Raw genomic sequence first — 19,088 nt, 5'->3', positions numbered from 1 at the left:
ACCAAAAAGTTATATTTTGGTTTCATCTGACCATATGACATTCTCCCAATCTTCTTCTGGATCATCCAAATGCTCTCTAGCAAACTTCAGACGGGCCTGGACATGTACTGGCTTAAACAGGGGGACACGTCTGGCACTGCAGGATTTGAGTCCCTGGCGGCGTAGTGTGTTACTGATGGTAGGCTTTGTTACTTTGGTCCCAGCTCTCTGCAGGTCATTCACTAGGTCCCCCCGTGTGGTTCTGGGATTTTTGCTCACCGTTCTTGTGATCATTTTGACCCCACGGGGTGAGATCTTGCGTGGAGCCCCAGATCGAGGGAGATTATCAGTGGTCTTTTATGTCTTCCATTTCCTAATAATTGCTCCCACAGTTGATTTCTTCAAACCAAGCTGCTTACCTATTGCAGATTCAGTCTTCCCAGCCTGGTGCAGGTCTTCAATTTTGTTTCTGGTGTCCTTTGACAGCTCTTTGGTCTTGGCCATAGTGGAGTTTGGAGTGTGACTGTTTGAGGTTGTGGACAGGTGTCTTTTATACTGATAACAAGTTCAAACAGGTGCCATTAATACAGGTAACGAGTGGAGGACAGAGGAGCCTCTTAAAGAAGAAGTTACAGGTCTGTGAGAGCCAGAAATCTTGCTTGTTTGTAGGTGACCAAATACTTATTTTCCACCATAATTTGCAAATAAATACATAAAAAATCCTACAATGTGATTTTCTGGATTTTTTCTCTCATTTTGTCTGTCCTAGTTGAAGTGTACCTATGATGAAAATTACAGGCCTCTCTCATTTTTTTAAGTGGGAGAACTTGTACAATTGGTGGCTGACTAAATACTTTTTTGCCCCACTGTATATATTTGTGATGTCTTCTTATTTCAATACGTTGTGAAATTATTTTCCTCTTTCCCTCTTTATAATGTAAATTAGTTTACAATATTTAGGGAACTTTGAAATGGACTGCATTGACGCACTTTGCTGCTTTATCAGTGATCTGGAGAATTTGTTAACATGTGGTTAGAGCATTGGGCCAGTAACCGAAAGGTTGTGAGATCGAATCCACGAGCTGACAAGGTAAAAATCTGTTGTTCTGCCCCTGAAGAAGGCAGTTAACCCACTGTTCCTAGGCCGTCATTGTAAATAAGAATTTGTTCTTAACTGACTTGCATAGTTAAATAAAGGTTAAATAAAAAAAATATTTTCCTGCTACCGGAGTGTATGTCTCTTTAAAAGGGTGGCTCCATGGGTGGTGGTGCACGGTGTTAGAGGTTGCTTGTTGTTCCCTCTGCCTCTGGGCTAAAAGAGAGCTGAGGACATGTGTCTCGACTTGCAGGAGCTCACCTGCGGCTGAACATGGAACACAAGGTAACTCATCCATTATGGATGATGTTCAGGCAGAGAAGCAAAGGGCACTGTGGTCACCTTGTGGCAGAGGGAGCACACCAGTAACTTGAAACTTTGAAACACAATTGCAAAACAAGTATGTAATGCATTAAAGAATCTTTGCAGGAGAAAAAAAAACAAGTCTTTCCATCACATTTAGCCCCTTATCACTTCAGCTGGAATGGCCACAAGGCGAGGGAAATCCCCCTTCTGGTGACAAAACTGAGTTTGGAGCAGTTCAGTGAATTTGCATGTCTATGAGATTAAGCCCCTGCTATAGCTGGCCTATTTTCAAGCCTCAGGTTGGACTACATTCATTCAATAGTTTTAAACTGTCCCATGGTGGGCCTGGTGGCCAGGCATTGAACTGTGCATGGCAGGCCACGCTGCTGTGTAGAATCCTGGCTAGAATCGTTGGCCATCGAGCCATCCTGGTGGCTGCGGCGTATGGCGGAACAATGGAAATGGCTCAATGACAGCTGTGGTATAGAGAGAGACTGGCAGTTGCTGGGAGAGAGAGTGCTGGGGCTGCACGTATCCACAAGGAGCTAACGAAGTGATGCAACGCTGGATTTATAAGGCCGCCCTCCAACCGAGCCACAAGCTGTAGTGAGCGAGGCCGGAGCAGGAGCACAGCGCAGCAGCCATCTGTTGCTAGGTCTGTCCTATCTGCATGCTAAGCCTTTCACACCTCCACAAGAGCTTTGTGAATGTATTGTCAAGCAGCTATTAGCATGAGTAAATAGCAAGGGGAATAGAAACAGGGAAACAACGACCAAATGGATGTTACATTTAGATTTGGAGGAAAATATGGGATGGTAAAAACAAGGTTACCGGCGGACCACCATTGCACACAAAAAATGTACTGAAATTGAATATGAAAATGTTGTCCTCTTTCAGTCTACTTTTTCATTGTGTACTAATGCATGCAAACCATGCAGAGAAGACTCAAGGTCAGTACATTATTTGACATGTGTCTGTGCAATGTACCTAGTAGCTACTAGAATAATTTTTCTAAAGCTGAATAATTTGTTCAAATGTCTAGAAGTACTGACATCCATCTATGTAGTCCCAACCTTTCATTGTACCATGTCCACATGTACCAAGAAATGCACCAAGTTCTAATACTTATATTAGAGCAGTGCAAATAACTGGAAAGTAACATCCTTGTTTAACATCATGATCAAACATCACAATAAAACCCCCCCCCCATTCCAACCCCAGCCAGCAGAGTACCGTACCATGACAGAGATGTGGAGGATGCGTAGCTCCTCCTCGGCAGAGTCGCTGGCAGGATCGTCTGTGGTGGAGAGGCCGGGGAGGTTCTGGCTGCCATCTTGGTGGTGGATATGAAAGAGCAATGTGCCGTTCTCCAGCCACTGTTGCCGCCATCGCACCAGAGGAATATCCTCAGAGTTTCCCGTGATCTCTTTCAGTCAAACAGGACACACAGATAATGGATGAGTCAGTGACGATGCATTTTCAACAATTCATTTCACAAGCTTATCATATGAGTGAGCGAGGAGTATGGTACCTGGGTTAGGAAGCATATTATACTGAATTATCAGTGCATAACAATTTCTGAAATCGTATGCCCTTTTACAAAAACCCATTACATTCTTTGCCAGCAGGGTAATAACTATTACCCTAGTATCTATTACCTGTGTACCTATACACTGAAACATTCAGTTCCTTAATTGTGATCTAACTGAATGCTTTTAATTGCGTGAGTGTACTGTAACTAGGTTTATCTGACACTGATTACTGATGGTACTGTGCCGCAGCAGAATGGGACCTCCCGGTAAATAAGATTTAGGGGCTAGATTTAACCTAGATGCAAATGATCTGACAAAGTGACAGGGCACTTTTTACAGCAGAGAGTTCCCTCCAGGGTCTGGTTCAGCATGAGAGTGTTATTAATGAGCCCATCGCTTCCCTCTCTGCATGGGACCACCAACCAACCAGCACAATTAGTGTACCACTATTATTTGTGTACCCCCTCTAATTGCACCATAATAATAATAATAATAATAATAATAATAACTGGATGGTAACTTTACAAGTAAAGTTGCGGGGCTTGCTTTGGCTCTTTAAATGTATTTTTGTGGTAATGGAAGAAGTTAAAAAAGTTTTACTTCACTATTTAAAGCAAAGCAGTTACATATACTGTAGTTAGTTAAATGTAGTAAAATAATTGGTCGGATTACTTTAATAGACTACTACATCAACCATATTACTTTGGATTGTGGGGCAGTTAGATTGAAGAAATGTCTAAACTACAGTAGTTGTGTGTGAAAACTGAAAGAAGAAAGACGTAGGACAAAGAGATCTTCTGTCTGAAGATGGGAATTAAAGGCTGGATCATGTGGACCACACTTAGGAAAGCAAAGCAACTCTGAATCATTCATGCTGTGGGTTTCAGATACATAGATGCACAATTTCCTTTTGTAAAACTTTCAGTGTAAATTAAGTTTGATTTTAGTTGAATGATGATGTGATGATTAGAACGTTTTAAGCTATACTTTGGGGAGAGAAATATGATGGTGAATCTATTGACGACAGCTGTTTAAAAGTATTTTTGTGGTAGTTGAAGATGTATGTAGAATAGGTTAATACGTAGACCTACTGATAGCTAGCTGTAGTTCTAAATAATAAATAAACTCTTTAGGCTAACAGTGATCACTGAAAAGTACATTTCCTGAAGAAAATGTGGTGTGCTTGCTAGCTTGTTTTAAAGTCGATATGGTTTTTAAATAAGTTATAGTAGTGGTAGTGACTGCAGTAGTAATAGTGGTGAAAGGTTATAGTTTAAAAAGTAGGGAGATTAAAATATTTATTGATTGATTGGTTGATAAGATAGCCTGGACATTTGAAAGTTGGTGTGGTGTCTCTAGCATCAAAACTATGAAATAACACATATGGAATCATGTAGTAACCAAAAAGTGTTAAAAGTTCAAATAGCCACCCTTTGCCTTGATGACAGCTTTACACACTCTTGGCATTCTCTCAACCAGCTTCATGAGGAATGCTTTTCCAACAGTCTTGAAGGAGTTCCCACATATGCTGAGCACTTGTTGGCTGCTTTACCTTCACTCTGCGGTCGGACTCATCCCAAACTATCTCAGTTTGGTTGCGGTCGGGGGATTGTAGAGGTAATTTCATCTGATGCAGCACACCATCACTCTCCTTCTTGACACAAATTTCCATTGGTCTAATATCCATTGCTCGTGTTTCTTGGCCCAAGAAAGTCTCTTCTTATTATTGGTGTCCTTTAGTAGTGGTTTCTTTGCAGCAATTTGACCATGAAGGGCTGATTCACGCAGTCTCCTCTGAACAGTTAATGTTGAGATGTGTCTCTTACTTGAACTCTGTGAAGCATTTCGTTGGGCTGCAATTTCTGAGGCTGGTAACTCTAATGAACTTATCCTCTGCAGCAGAGGTAACTCTGGGTCTTCCATTCCTGTGGCAGTCCTCATGAGAGCCAATTTCATCATAGTGCTTGATGATTCTTGCGACTGCACTTGAAGAAACTTTCAAGGTTCTTGACATTTTCCAGATTGACTGGCCTTCATGTCTTAAAGTAATGATGGCCTGTCGTTTCTCTTTGCTTATTTGAGCTGTTATTGCCATGATATGGACTTGGTCTTTTACCAAATAGGGCTATCTTCTGTATACCTTCCTACCTTGTCACAACACAACTGATTGTCTCAAACACATTAAGAAGGAAAGAAATTCAACAAATGAACTTTTAAGATGGCACACCTGTTAATTGAAATGCATTCCAGGTGACTACCTCATGAAGCTGGTTGAGAGAATGCCAAGAGTGTGTAAAGCTGTCATCAAGGCAAAGGGTGGCTATTTGAAGAATCTCAAATATAAAATAGATTTGTTTAACACTTTTGTGGTTGCTACATGATTCCATATGTGTTATTTCATAGTTTTGATGTCTTCACTATTATTCTACAATGTAGAAAAATAGGAAAAATAAAGAAAAACCCTTGAATGTGAAAACTGAAAGAAGTGTGATGAGAAGTGATCGGGTGATCACCCAGATTGCTTCACTCTATCCAATAAGAGCAGCAGAATCAACGTACAGCCTGCCCTTCTCTTTATAGACAGGAAAACTAGCCAGTTGAATATTTAGGACATGGAGCACAATCCCGAGAAGGAGGACGATGCGTTGTTGCCTTGGCTGTCTCACCCTCTTCACCCTCATCACATGTTTTGCCTACTCTGCCATGTGCTCCTCTGTGTCTGTGAGTATCCATAGCAATGCCTCCGTTTGGGCAGCTCCTATTACTGCATGGTCGGAACTAGAAGCACAAGCATTTCACTACACTCGCATTAACATCTGCTAACCATATGTATGTGACCAATAAAATGTGATTTGATTTGATATTTGATGAGACAGAGAGCAGTTAGCTGACGATAGCTAGCTACTTTTCATCACTCTAAACTCCGATAAACAGCTGCAACTTTTGGTTGGTAGAAGATATTTATGTTCTGAATTTTTTATTTAAATAGAAGAGAAGTAGACAAAGATTTAATCTGCTAAACCTTTTAGTCTAACTTCTTGGGGGTTTGGTCAAAACGGCAGTTTCTAAGAGTTCATAGAAAACATACTTGATTCAGTTACTAAAACAGCTGTAACGTTTGATCGGTAAGATATATTTTTGTTCCAATGCCAGATTTGAATACCAGAGAAGTAGACCAAGATGTCATATCCTCTTTTTAATGCGGTTACAAAAACAGCTGTAAAGTGTGAGAACAGAAATTACAAGATTAAGTTATAATACTGTTATTGCATCAAATGGTTGTTTTATGCAACAGAATAGAGGGGGGGGGGGTTAGAACACTATCATCTGTGTGTGTGGACTGAAAGTGGGCCTCTGGGAGATTTAACACTGACAGTACATTCACGATGGATTGGTGATAAGACAACATTCCATGATTAGTGTCTGTGTGCCTGTCTGTCAGTAACAGGGAGAACCAATCTCCAGTTTCTTTAAAGAAAGGATTTAGTATTCTAGGTTGCATTAATATTTTTGTACAAGCAAGCAGTAAATGAACTAGAGACAGATATTTGGCATGAGAGCAAAATGTACCTTTGTATAAATTCTCTCATCTGTGATTTGTCATGAACATCCAGGAGGATGGACTGTGCTATAAAATGCTGTGGCTTAGTATTGCTGGTTGGGCTCTCAACGAATCACCTACGGGAGGGTCGTTGACAAGCTCCAATACTGCAGTAATTAAATAATAAAGTTGACTTGTTTTGAATACATTTTAGTTCCGAGTTCAGATTTGAAAAGCAGAGAAGTAGATGAAGATTTCATACGCTCTAACTTTTTAAAGTTGTTGGCAAAGTGGTCAAAGTAGCTGATCTGTGTCAAAAGTTGCACTGTTGCATTTACAGTGAATAGAATGTTGGAAGTGATGATGTAACAATGGAATGCTGAGGAAATAACATGAAAGTGGATGGAGGGCAAAAAGATGTATACAAAAAGCTTCATATTTTTAAATGTATAAAAAATATCAAAAGGTTGCATAGAGACACACTATTCCAGACGGATCTGCACGTTTTCAAGTTTGAATGACGTTTCTAGCTTAAACGGTGTAAGATGATGTCACGTTCGTTATAGCGATGAGACCAAAGCGCAGCGTGATTTGAATGCATCTTCTTTTAATAAAGAAAGAACACGGAATGAACTATACAAAAACAACAAAACGAACGTGAAGCTATATAATCATAGTGCTGACACAAGCAACTAAACATAGACATAGATAATCACCCACAAAATACTCAAGGAATATGGCTGCCTAAATATGGTTCCCAATCAGAGACAACGATAAACAGCTGCCTCTAATTGAGAACCAATCTAGGCAACCATAGACATACAAAAACCTAGACTGGTAACAACCCCCATAAACATACAAAAAACCCTAGACAGGACAAAAACATATATCACCCATGTCACACCCTGACCTAACCAAAATAATAAAGAAAACAAAGAATATTAAGGTCAGGGCGTGACAGATGAGTTGTGTTGAAAAGAATAAGAATAACTATAAGTCAGATGTTGAAGATTTAAAGTGGGTTCTCTTGCTTTGCAAGCCCCATTAATAATATTTAACTTGTAAAGTACATTTCGCCAAAATATAGTCAATTCTAGAATACGATCTGTCGGGCAGAGTATAACGAGTAAGCTTTCACCTGTCCATTACGAATCCGCCATAGGTCTATTCAATTCAGTTCTGCAATAAAAGTTATCAGAGCAAGGAAAAAGGCAGGGAGAGAATCCTGACTACTTGAGGATCTATTATCGTTGCATTTAAATCTCCCCCACATTGAGATGACTGTCATGGAACTGTAGCAAAGAGTCACTGATGGAAGCCAAGAACATGTTATACTCATTTGGGGGCGTAAATTCAAGCTAAAATAAGTTCCACATGATTCACGGTCACTATTACAAAAACAAATTGTCCACAAGAATCATTCCCTGAGACATTGACAGAGATCTGGAGTTTTCTATCCACCAAGATCAATACTCCCTTTGACTTGTTTGCAGCGCATGAATGGATGACTATGTTATAGCATCTGTTTTGGAATCTGAGCACATCATTATCCAACAAATTCGTTTCCTGAAAACTTGCATGTGGTGTAAATATTCTAAACATCAAGTATGTTTGATTGGCACATTCAAACCTCTTAAATTCAAGCTCATAACATTCAAATCAGTCATTGGAACATGCACAATAGATCGACATCAGTAAGTAGCAGGCATGGCTGTGCAAACAGAGGGAAGTTGAATGGTAGCTGACCAAAAAAAAAGACAAACAAAAATATGCAATGGCTGTGAAGATTAAATGGATACTTCAGGATTGATCTACTTCCAGGATGTATCTACTTCCCCAGAGTCAGATTAACTCATGGATACCATTTGTATGTCTCTGTGTCCAGTATGAAGGAAGTTAGAGCTAATTTCACGAGCCAATGCTAACTAGCGTTAGCACAATGACTGGAAGTCTATGGTATCTGTTAGCATCTGAAAAAAACTATTTATCCATATGGTTCAGCAATGTCCTCCAAAACAAAACTACTCGCCAGTTACTTCATAATCTCAGTTCTGTGAAGCACAGAGCTGAAGCTAGCTTAATTTGTGAGCTTATAGTTCTCCAAACAATAGCCCCAAAAAATGGGCATGTTAGCCGCAAGCTACCACTTCATCCTGGGGTGAAGAGATGTTCATCTCCGGTGCGACTGTGTCTTCTCTGGGATGCAACCAGGGACCGGTGCTGTGGCCTGGGCCGGAATTTTACAAGGCAAGTCAGTTAAGAACAAATTCTTATCTACAATGACGGCCTACACGGGCCAAACCAGGGCGACGCTGGGCCAATTGTGCACCACCCTATGGGACTCCCAATCACGACCGGTTGTGATACAGCCTGGATTCGAACCAGGGTGTCTGAAGTGATGCCTCTAACACTGAGATACAGTGTCTTAGACTGCTGCGCCACTCGGGAGCCCCATGCCTCCCTGGGTGAGTTGAAGATAAGCCTGTTGCCTCCATGCGTTAGCTTAAACAGTTTAGGATACTACAAAAATGGCTTTAGCTCAATCACCGTCATCTTCTTCTTTAACGGAGTGAATACAATCATCTCCTTTACGATCTCTGCACTGTAATCCGGGAAAGTACTGCAGATCTTGGTGTATGTCCTTGATGGGAAAAAACAGTATAGCGGTCGGTGTAATCCAGCAGTTTACAGATCAGGATGAGAGGCCGCTCAAGCACAGGGTTCTTGCTGAATTGGTGGTGATCCCTCTCGATGCAGATATCCCGGCCTGCCAATGAAGGGATCAAAATTTGCACACTTCTTTTTAGGATCCCAATGGCGTCCAAACCTTCCTCAGAATTGTTAAATCCCAACAATCTCAAATTTGACATGCAACTTTGGTCTTCCATTTCTGTCACTTTTAGGGACATGTACTCAATCTTCTTATCATAGTCTGCCATCTTTCCTTTGTTCTTGCGCACCTTAAAGTGAAGCTGGTCATACTTCCCCTCTGCCTGTTTAAGCGACTTGCTCAATCTTTCCATGACCACGGTCAAGGCATTGGCTGAATCATTGGTTTTAGTCACCTAGACCGGAAAATCTGCAATATTTGGTGGCAGAATGTTGTCCACAGCCTTTTCCACGGCTGTGGTAATAATATGGTCCAGGCTGCAATGTTGTTCCTCCATAGCATATCTAGAGGCCTGCAAAATGGCGTCATTGAGCTCTTCTTTAGAGAGGCCCTCAGTTTCCCTGAATTTCTTCTTCACCTGAGAGCTTGCTTCTTTTCTTTTGAGCCAACTTTATATATTGACATGTTATAAAAAATGTAGTAGTACTTTAAATCCCAACACGAAAAATCAAGCTTGAATTGTTGTCAAAGGTCCCGTGACACTCCCCGCAAAGACTTGCTTTGAGCTTTGTTCATTTCAATAAGTTTGTGGTTGCTATTGCAGACACATTCATATTTATTTGTATAAATAAATATCACGAAGGTAACACGGTTATGGTTGAGGGACAATTTCTGGAGCTGCATGTGTAATAGGAGGCCTGTTTCCCAGTGGGAGAGAGCACAATAGAGAGGGCTATAGTCTGTTTTGTACTGAATTTAAGCAGCAGTGACCCAGCTACTGGAGGTTTAAAAAGGCCTCAACCCCTAAAAAATGTGTAATTAATTCTAATCCACAAAATAGTTCACATTGCATGTTGCTGCAGGATTATTGTCCTGTTTGCGGTAGCAAACTGGCTCAAATTAAGATCCTACATCGTTACTATAGACTGGGAGTAGACAAAGACCTTGAGGTTACCAAAAAGAGTTTGTCTGGTTAATCATTGAAAACCATATGCCTGTGGAAAAACAAATGAAAGCAAATATTCTTTACAAAAATAAGATACAATTGCAATTCTAGATTTTTACAGCTCAACGCCCTTAACGTTATGTGGGAAGCAAGAAAAAAATATTTGGAACATTTAAAAACATAAAATGTACCCATCCAAAGGTTTGTTTCAAGGTATGTGTCTTGACTATGCCGATTTTCTACATGAATAGGATTAAGAAACTGAGCAATCAATCAAAGTCAGTCTTATTTGAACAAGCAATCCAACACTTGCCGTATTGAACATGATGGCTGGCAAATGGTAATGGTTAGCGTTTTAAAGCCATGTTAAATATTTCATGTTGGATGAATAGGCATGGGATACAGCTTAGAGGACAGGGGAATGGGAAACTTCAAGGTGAGGAGATCACAGTCCTTGCCTGGAGTTAATGTAAAATACATGGCTCGGTTTGATGGTTTCAACACGATCAATCCGAGCTCCAATTGTGATTCAGCGTTTGACTTCAGTAAAAGTCACACTGGCCGGGGGGGGCATGGCAATGACAACTGATCAAATAATGTCTCACACGTGAACAGCGTCACATTACATAACGAAACAAATGGAAGAAAACGTGTTGTGATAGCTGTGTAACAGGGTTAACCTGCTCTGGACTCTTGACAATCACCTAAAAATAATTAGAGCCACTATTGTTAATGTACTGTAGGCCTAATCTTGAAGTTGTGCTACAAGGTGTATGCGTGTGTGTGTATGTGTGTGTGTGTGTGCATCTCATCCACTATCCACCTTCACACACCTTACTATGCCCTTGGAGAAGGGTTTGCTCTTTATGTTTCAAAGAGGTACTTTTAGCATGGCTGCTAAGGACCTACCAGTACTCTATTTGAATGCATATTTATTTTTGTGGGGAAAACTCTACCTAACAAGTTCTTCTACCTTCAGTGTCACCAGATATTTTTCAGCCACAAGATGTATTAAATAATACACACTCAAGTAAACACACCTTTAATCTCTGGAGATTGTTTCTCAGGTTCAATGACTGTGAATAAAAGGCTTTGAACCATAATCCTTTTAGCAAGCCGTACAGGGAACTAATGTAGTTTCAAGCACTTCACAATGCTTGGTATCATGTTCAGCGGTAGGTGGTAACATATTCCAGGTTATCCCTCAAGTGGAATAGAGCAAACATTCCATAAGATCTCCATGAGGATACACTGATGTCAAACTGCGAGAAAAGTAAAGGAAAAAATCCCCAATATCCTCACTGAAATAGACCTGAGCCAATAGAGTCCAACTACAGCAATTAGACATGGTCAGCCATTTGCCGACTTGGACCCGACAAGAGATCAATAGTATGGATCTTTAGACAGAAACTGAAATATTGGGCATCTTTAAAAAATGCAGGGTGTTCGCTGTAATTAAGGAGAACATTAGAGACACCCTCAGAGGTCCAAATGACAATATGTCACAGTCCAGCTGTTTGTCCATACAGGACCAGGCTACAGAACTACTGTGGACACAGACGGAGGACTCGGTCGCAGGGCCTTATCAGAGACATGCAGAAGGCACAACAATGAACTTATCATCAGCCAGTTACTTCGCATGATGTAGGATGTAGAATTAATGCTGCTCTCCGCTGACCGCAAGCATGCTCGGTTCATTGATCATATACAGCAACAGAACTTAATGTGAGGACATTGCTTTCAACTCCAGGCTCTAGCTAAATTTAGTTTTGCCAGGTAATCTAAAAATCAGGCAATATTACAATAATTTAATAACAGAGACCTTTACCACCTGCATGTCAACTAGTTCCTGGGTTTCAATTCACAGCCTGCAAGAAATCAGCAGGAGGCAAACCGTGCAGAATGTCTGGGTAAATGGTAGGTTTGCAGCACAACAGGGTTTGGATAGAATGTTTAACCAATGGTGTGACAGGGTTCAGACAGGCATATGCAGAGGATAGAATGTACATGTACCCTGACAAAAGGATTCTAAGGCACAAAGTCAGAAATAAGGCCACAGAGGAAAAGCCTATAATAGTCTTGGGATCAATCCTTCAAAACTCAGAGGACAAACATGAAGACAAGAGAATAAGGCAGGAAACACAGAGAATTATATTTTTAACTGCAGAGCAAACATCTGTCTTGCTTTCAGCAATAAATATAAAATAGTTGAATCATTAAAGAAAATGATCACAGAAATGTACTGTGGTGTTTTCAGCATTAATTGCACCCTATAGGAGATTAGGAGATAGCTAGGCCAACATCACGAAAAGCTGTTTGTTTTAGTTAAATTCCTTAGTTTGGAAAATTGTGACTTGCCAAAGAAATTAGAATTTACACTAGGGCTGACACAAATACCATATAATTGTGTAACTGGCGGTTATGGATGAAGACCGTCATGAAAATAAAATAACCGTCATAACCGTAATGTTTTTATATATAATTTTTTACGAACAGCTTACTGTTCTCTTACTGTACTCTTAACAATGTGATGAAACTTTGGTTGCCTAGACATCACCCCCACAATGCAGCAGCAGCACATATGAATACAATGAATAGAACAGGCATGGAACCTCTAACCAATGATTTATATTTACACTAGATGACTGGTGGGGGGGTGCAGTTTTGAACCCAACATGCCTCCATCTTGGCAGTCCCCCACTAGTGTAAAAAATATTTTGGAAGCTATGGAAATGCATTTATTAATGTCTACATTCATTTTTGACACGTTTATTCTATTACAGACACCTTAATGCATATGTTGAAAAAATGAGCTAAACATTTTTTTTAAATACATCAAAACATGTTCCCTTTTTTAAAATTAATGCCAGCAAAGCCACTACACAACACTAAACAATACATGAATTGCAACTATGACGGTGACAAACGGTGCCCACATACTGTTACGGCCTACAAAAAGGCCAACAGCAAAGCTCTCTTTTCAGCACCATGTAGTGAATCCTTACCACTGCTACACCTGGCTATCAGCGGAGCCTTGACTGGCAGCGAATCAGTTCATTCAGCCTCATTTACTGCCTTTTAAAAAACATAGCTGATATGGCTGACTTGCTTAAACAAATGTGGTTTCTACTGACAATCGAGATGTACAAACTATGACATAAGGGTATGACGAGTGGATAAGAGGCAATCCGTAATTTCAATTAAGATATTAATGATCGAGCTAGGACGGACGTAGTCAATATAACTATTTGTTCAGCTCTTTTGAAATGTACAGCAACAGAATTCAGAACATGGGCTGTTCTTACAGTATTCTCCCTGTACACCAAGTCAGAATCATAAGATAAATAAAGGGGGTATATAAGCAGACAAGGAAAGCTCTTACAATATTCAATGATTACATTTCTCTAAAACAGTTGTTTTGAACGTAGCAGAAGTCATGCTGGATTGCCAGCATGGCCAATGTATTGAACCTTTTATGGTGTTAAATATGTATCCTTTTAGGCTTGGAAAAAATAGACCCCTAAACCCAGACTTGGACCACATACCCACTCCACTGAATAGCAGGCTAGTGATTGCTTAGCAACACTTGCAGTTAGCCACTGATTCCTTCCCAACCACTCATTGTTGAATTTGCGATTTCCAACTTGTTGTGTAATGTTTATGTCCAAAGACCGATGAGCACCGATATACGTTTTATCTATAATTTCTCTCCATAATTTCTCTTCATATGACAAGGTTTGAAAAGGATTTGCCAGTAGATTGTCGACTTGATTCATGATGATGACTGCTAGCTTGCTACTTTAGATATAACGTGATTTGACGTCATTGTATCTGTTGCCAATGACCTTAAGCCTTCTTGGATGGGCACTTCTAATGTAACTCTATGGCAGCGCCCAAGTGGCTTGAATTTTCGAGCTCTACCCGTAGATTTTGCGGTGACGTAGTGTCCCCATGAGTGACAGAACGCTCAGTTAATCATGGCGCAACTAGAGAACATTACCAACCCCTACGGTCCATATTTTCTGGTTGAAAAAAAAATGCTAAGTTGAAACACCTGCATTTTGGAGCTGCCTTACTCAAGAAAGCAAAAAAGAGTTTGTATGTGACTTTATTAACACAATCATTTTTTTTTTTTACATTGTTTGCAAACTGATATGTGACACGTATTAATGCCAAAATAACATGCAAAACATGCAACAACAAAAAAAAACATTATATATATTTTTTTTTAGCTAAACAGGTGGGGCTCACGTGCCCTGAATGATGAGTCGCCACTGGAGATTACTAATGTTACTGTCCCCACTACAACCAAAAAATACTTAAATACATTTCATTGAAATCCTGTAGAATTCCATTCAATACTATGGAGGACTTCTCCTACTGGGGAGTGCCAATATGGCCGACTTGTGGCTTCAAAGCCTCTCAAGGGTCAATCAGCAATCCAGGGTTTATATACTCTACATCATTGCCTCTAATCCTGGCAATTTGACTGGTAAACACATGGGTGCACTCGCAATGGTTGCCTGGTATTGTGAGGCAATCATTTACATGGTAATGTAAAGTGTTCATTCAAATGATGTTAACTGATGTAGCTCATGAAATGGAATGTATTTTTTTATGTCAATTGAGTTAAATCAACAAATCCCAGCACATATAGAACCAAATAGTGGAGGTGTCATAATGCCCATAAAACCTGGCGGTCAAACAGGGAAAAGGTTCCAATCGTTTTTCCACCATTCATTTTTCCAATAGGGTATTTTAGAAAAACTTGTAAGTTTACCTTGGTGTGATGTTTTGATAACCATGTAAATCTCTCTCGGACAAAGTGACTTTTATCAATATATTCGTCTCTATTTACTCTTAGATTCGAAAATGCCAATTAGTATCAAAGTAGACATGCAAAACTACAAATCCCTGCAAGCTCATGCACGTCATCTCTAGCTGACACCTTTGCCAACAGGTATTATGTCAATTTAAAACTTGCACAAAACAGTTCACAAAATGGTTAATTTAAAGAAATGTATCAAATTTATTTATTACTACATTTAACTAACATTAAATAGTTAATCCATAGATTCTTACCTTTGCGGCGTGAAAAAAAGTCTATGAATGACCACTGTCATTTGACTGGCCAATTACCATCATACAAAATGCCATGACCGTGACAGCCCTAATTTACACATTACATAATGGAAATGTTATTCCTTGTTGCCTGTTTTTGGTTCATCCCAATTCTTTGAGGGTATTTTTCAAATGTAGTAAAACAGAAGAGGATTTTGACACTATTCCATTCCATGTCTGCTGGAAAGAGATGAGTGATCCTACTTCAAATAGCATCACAATCTACACTGAACAAAAATATAAATGCAGCATGTAAAATGTTGGTCCCATGTTTCCTGAGCTGAAATAAAAACTCCCAGAAATATTCCATATGCACAAGGCCACTTTAAAATGTACAGTTCTTGTCACAATGCCACAGATGTCTCAAGTTTTTAGGGAGTGTGGAATTGGCATACTGACTGCATGAATGTCCACCAGAGCTGTTGCCAGAGAATTTAATGTTAATTTCTCTACCATAAGCTGCCTCCAACATCGTTTTACAGAATTTGGCAGTACGTCCAACCGGCCTCACAACCGCAGACCACGTGTAACCACGCCAGCCCAGGACTTCCACAACTGGCTTCTTCATCTGCGGGATCTTCTGAGGGGGGTGGTGCTACGGAGTTTTTCTGCCTGTAAAAAAGCCCTTTTGTGGGGGAAAACTCATTCTGATTAGCTGGGCCTGGCTCCCCAGTGTCTCATGGTCTTCAACAACAAATGCGCTCAAGTGACAGTGGGCGGGGCTAGGTCTGTGTGGAAAACAGCATGGAGAGAGAGAGCGGAGAGGGATGACTCAAGTAGCGTGTAGTGTTAGGGCAAAAACCAAAACGTGCACCCCTTAGGCGTCCCGAAGGACTGAGTTTGGGAAACGCTGCCTGCCCTGGGCTATACGAAGTGCATGTATGCTCGGAGAAGAACAGGGCAAAGTTATATTTCTATGAAAATGTACTTCCTTCTCTAGTTTTTGTGCTGCTGGGATTGTGTAAATAAAGTCTAGACTGCATACTAGAGGTCGACCGATTAATCGGTATGGCCGCTTAATTAGGGCCGATTTCAAGTTTTCATAACAATCTGTAATTTGCATTTTTGGACGCCGATTATGGCCGATTACATTGCATACCACAAGGAAACTGCATGGCAGGCTTGACCACCTGTTACTCAAGTGCAGCAAGGAGCCAAGGTAAGTTGCTAGCTAGCATTAAACTTATTTTATAAAAAACAATCAATCTTCACAATCACTAGTTAACTACACATTGCATATAATCAATGTGGTGCCTGTTAGTTTATCATCGAATCACAGCCTACTTCGCCAAACGGGGGATATTTTAACAAATGCACATTCGCGAAAAAAGCACAATCGTTGCACGAATGTACCTAACCATAAACATCAATGTCTTTCTTAAAATCAATACACAGAGGTATATTTTTTTAAACCTGCATATTTAGTTAAAATAAATTCATGTTAGCAGGCAATATTAACTAGGAAAATTGTCACTTCTCTTGCATTCATTGCACGCAGAGTCAGGGTATATGCAACAGTTTGGGCCGCCTGGCTCGTTGGAAACTAATTTGCCAGAATTTTACATAATTATGACATAACATTGATGGTTGTGCAATGTAACAGCAATATTTAGACTTAGGGATGCCACCCGTTCGATAAAATACAGAACGGTTCCGTATTTCACTGAAAGAATAAACATTTTGTTTTCGAAATGATAGTTTCCGGATTTGACCATATTAATGACCAAAGGCTCGTATATCTGTGTTTATTATATTATAATTAAGTCTATGATTTGATATTTGATAGTGCAGTCTGACTGAGCGGTGGTAGGCGGTAGCATGCTCGTAAGCATTCATTCAAACTTTACTGCGTTTGCCAGCAGCTCTTAGCAATGCTTGAATCACAGCGCTGTTAATGACTTCAAGCCTATCAACTCCTGAGATTAGGCTGGCAATACTAAAGTGCCTATTAGAACATCCATTAGTCAAAGGTATATGAAATACAAATGGTATAGAGAGAAATAGTCGATGCGTCATAATTCCTTTAATAACTACAACCTAAAACTTCTTAACTGGGAATATTGAAGAACTGGGAATATTGAACCACCAGCTTTCATATGTTCTCATGTTCTGAGCAAGGAACTTAAACGTTAGCTTTTTTACATGGCACATATTGCACTTTTACTATCTTCAACAACACCGTGTTTTTGAAATATTTAAACCAAATTGAGTATGTTTCATTATTTATTTGAGACTAAATAGATTTTATTTATGTATTATATTAAGTTAAAATAAAAGTGTTCATTCAGTATTGTTGTAATTGTCATTATTACAAAAACATATAAAAATCGGCTGATTAATCGGTTTCTGCTTTTTTTGGTCCTCCAATAATCGGTATCGGCGTTGAAAAATCACAATCGGTCGACCTCTACTGCATACGCACTGTAATGGATCTGTTCTTGCTGATATAAACCCTTTTGTGCTACCTAACCAATGGCTTTACTATGTAGCCTACAGGGGCACTTAAGGAGGGGAGTCAAAGGCTTCTTTCGAAAAATATATTTGACTTGTCCCAAAAATTCTATATCTGAATAAAAACAATATGTTTCGTTGCCTATGATGAAGCTATTTGTGACCTCACAATAAGCCAAATTCAAGTAACTTAAATAACTTACATCAATCGTAGATGGACAGCGCATGGTTGCTAAAAGTAGGCTAATTCGAGAAGGCCTATGTCACGACTTCCGTCGAAATCGGTCCCTCTCCTTGTTCGGCGTTCGACGTCACCGGCCTTCTAGCCATCGCCGATCCACTTTTCATTTTCCATTTGTTTTGTCCTTGTCTTACACACCTGGTTTCAATCCCCCAATTACTTGTTCATTATTTAACCCTCTGTTCCCCCATGGTTGTTTGTGAGTGATTGTTTGTTTGTAATACGGTCCGTTATTGTGGGCTCGATTTATTGTGTTGTATTTGTGAATATTTGAGTAAATTACGTTTATTACTCATATCTGCTGTCCTGCGCCTGACTCCCCTACACCAGCTACACACAGGCACTATTACAGCCTAATTAATTTAAACAGTCTTTATTTTAATTTGACTTTACTAACAACTGGGCTTTGTGTTGGAGCCTATGTATTCCTTTTTAAGAAATAAGAGGTAGGCCTACTTGTTTGACACACAAAACTATAAGCTACTATCCATAGATTTTATTAGCCAATTGCTTCAGTCATCATGCACTCAATAAAAAACGAATAGCTTTTTCTTAGGTCGACTCATATCAACATCTCTGGCATTAATAGGGTGGCTAAATACATACAACAGAAGAATAGGCCTAGGAGTGAGGGTAAACGGTAATGTAACGGTTCTCGTCCTCTTCGTCTGAGGAGTAGCAAGGATTGGACCAATAAGCAGCGTGGTAAGTGTCCATTTTAATTTATTAAAACTGAACACTAAAAAATACAAAATAACAAAGTGACTAATACCAAAACCGAAACAGTCCTGAAATGTGAAACAAACACTACAACAGGAAACAATCACCCACAACACACAATGAAAAACAGGTTACCTAAATATGGCTCCCAATCAGAGACAACGACTGACACCTGCCTCTGATTGAGAACCATACTAGGCCCAACACATAGAAATCTAACAACAGAACAAAACATAGAAAAACAACATAGAATGCCCACCCCAACTCACGCCCTGACCAAACTAAAATAAAGACATAAAAAAGGAACTAAGGTCAGAACGTGACA

At 39.8% G+C, this 19,088-nt stretch overlaps 1 protein-coding gene across 11 annotated transcripts in view; it reads right to left on the bottom strand.

Moving 5' to 3' along the window:
• astn1 (astrotactin 1) overlaps positions 1-19,088 on the bottom strand; it is a 246,781-nt gene that overhangs the window by 209,529 nt on the left and 18,164 nt on the right. For all 11 annotated transcript variants that reach the window (XM_071377340.1, XM_071377345.1, XM_071377341.1 and 8 more), the window contains exon 2: positions 2,620-2,807. In XM_071377340.1, the coding sequence (XP_071233441.1) occupies positions 2,620-2,807 (188 nt within the window). The remainder of the gene's footprint in view (positions 1-2,619; positions 2,808-19,088) is intronic.

This window comes from Salvelinus alpinus, chromosome 30 (genome assembly GCF_045679555.1).
Source record: "Salvelinus alpinus chromosome 30, SLU_Salpinus.1, whole genome shotgun sequence".
Lineage (NCBI taxonomy): Eukaryota > Metazoa > Chordata > Actinopteri > Salmoniformes > Salmonidae > Salvelinus > Salvelinus alpinus.
This window is presented reverse-complemented; position numbering and strand designations above follow the sequence as displayed.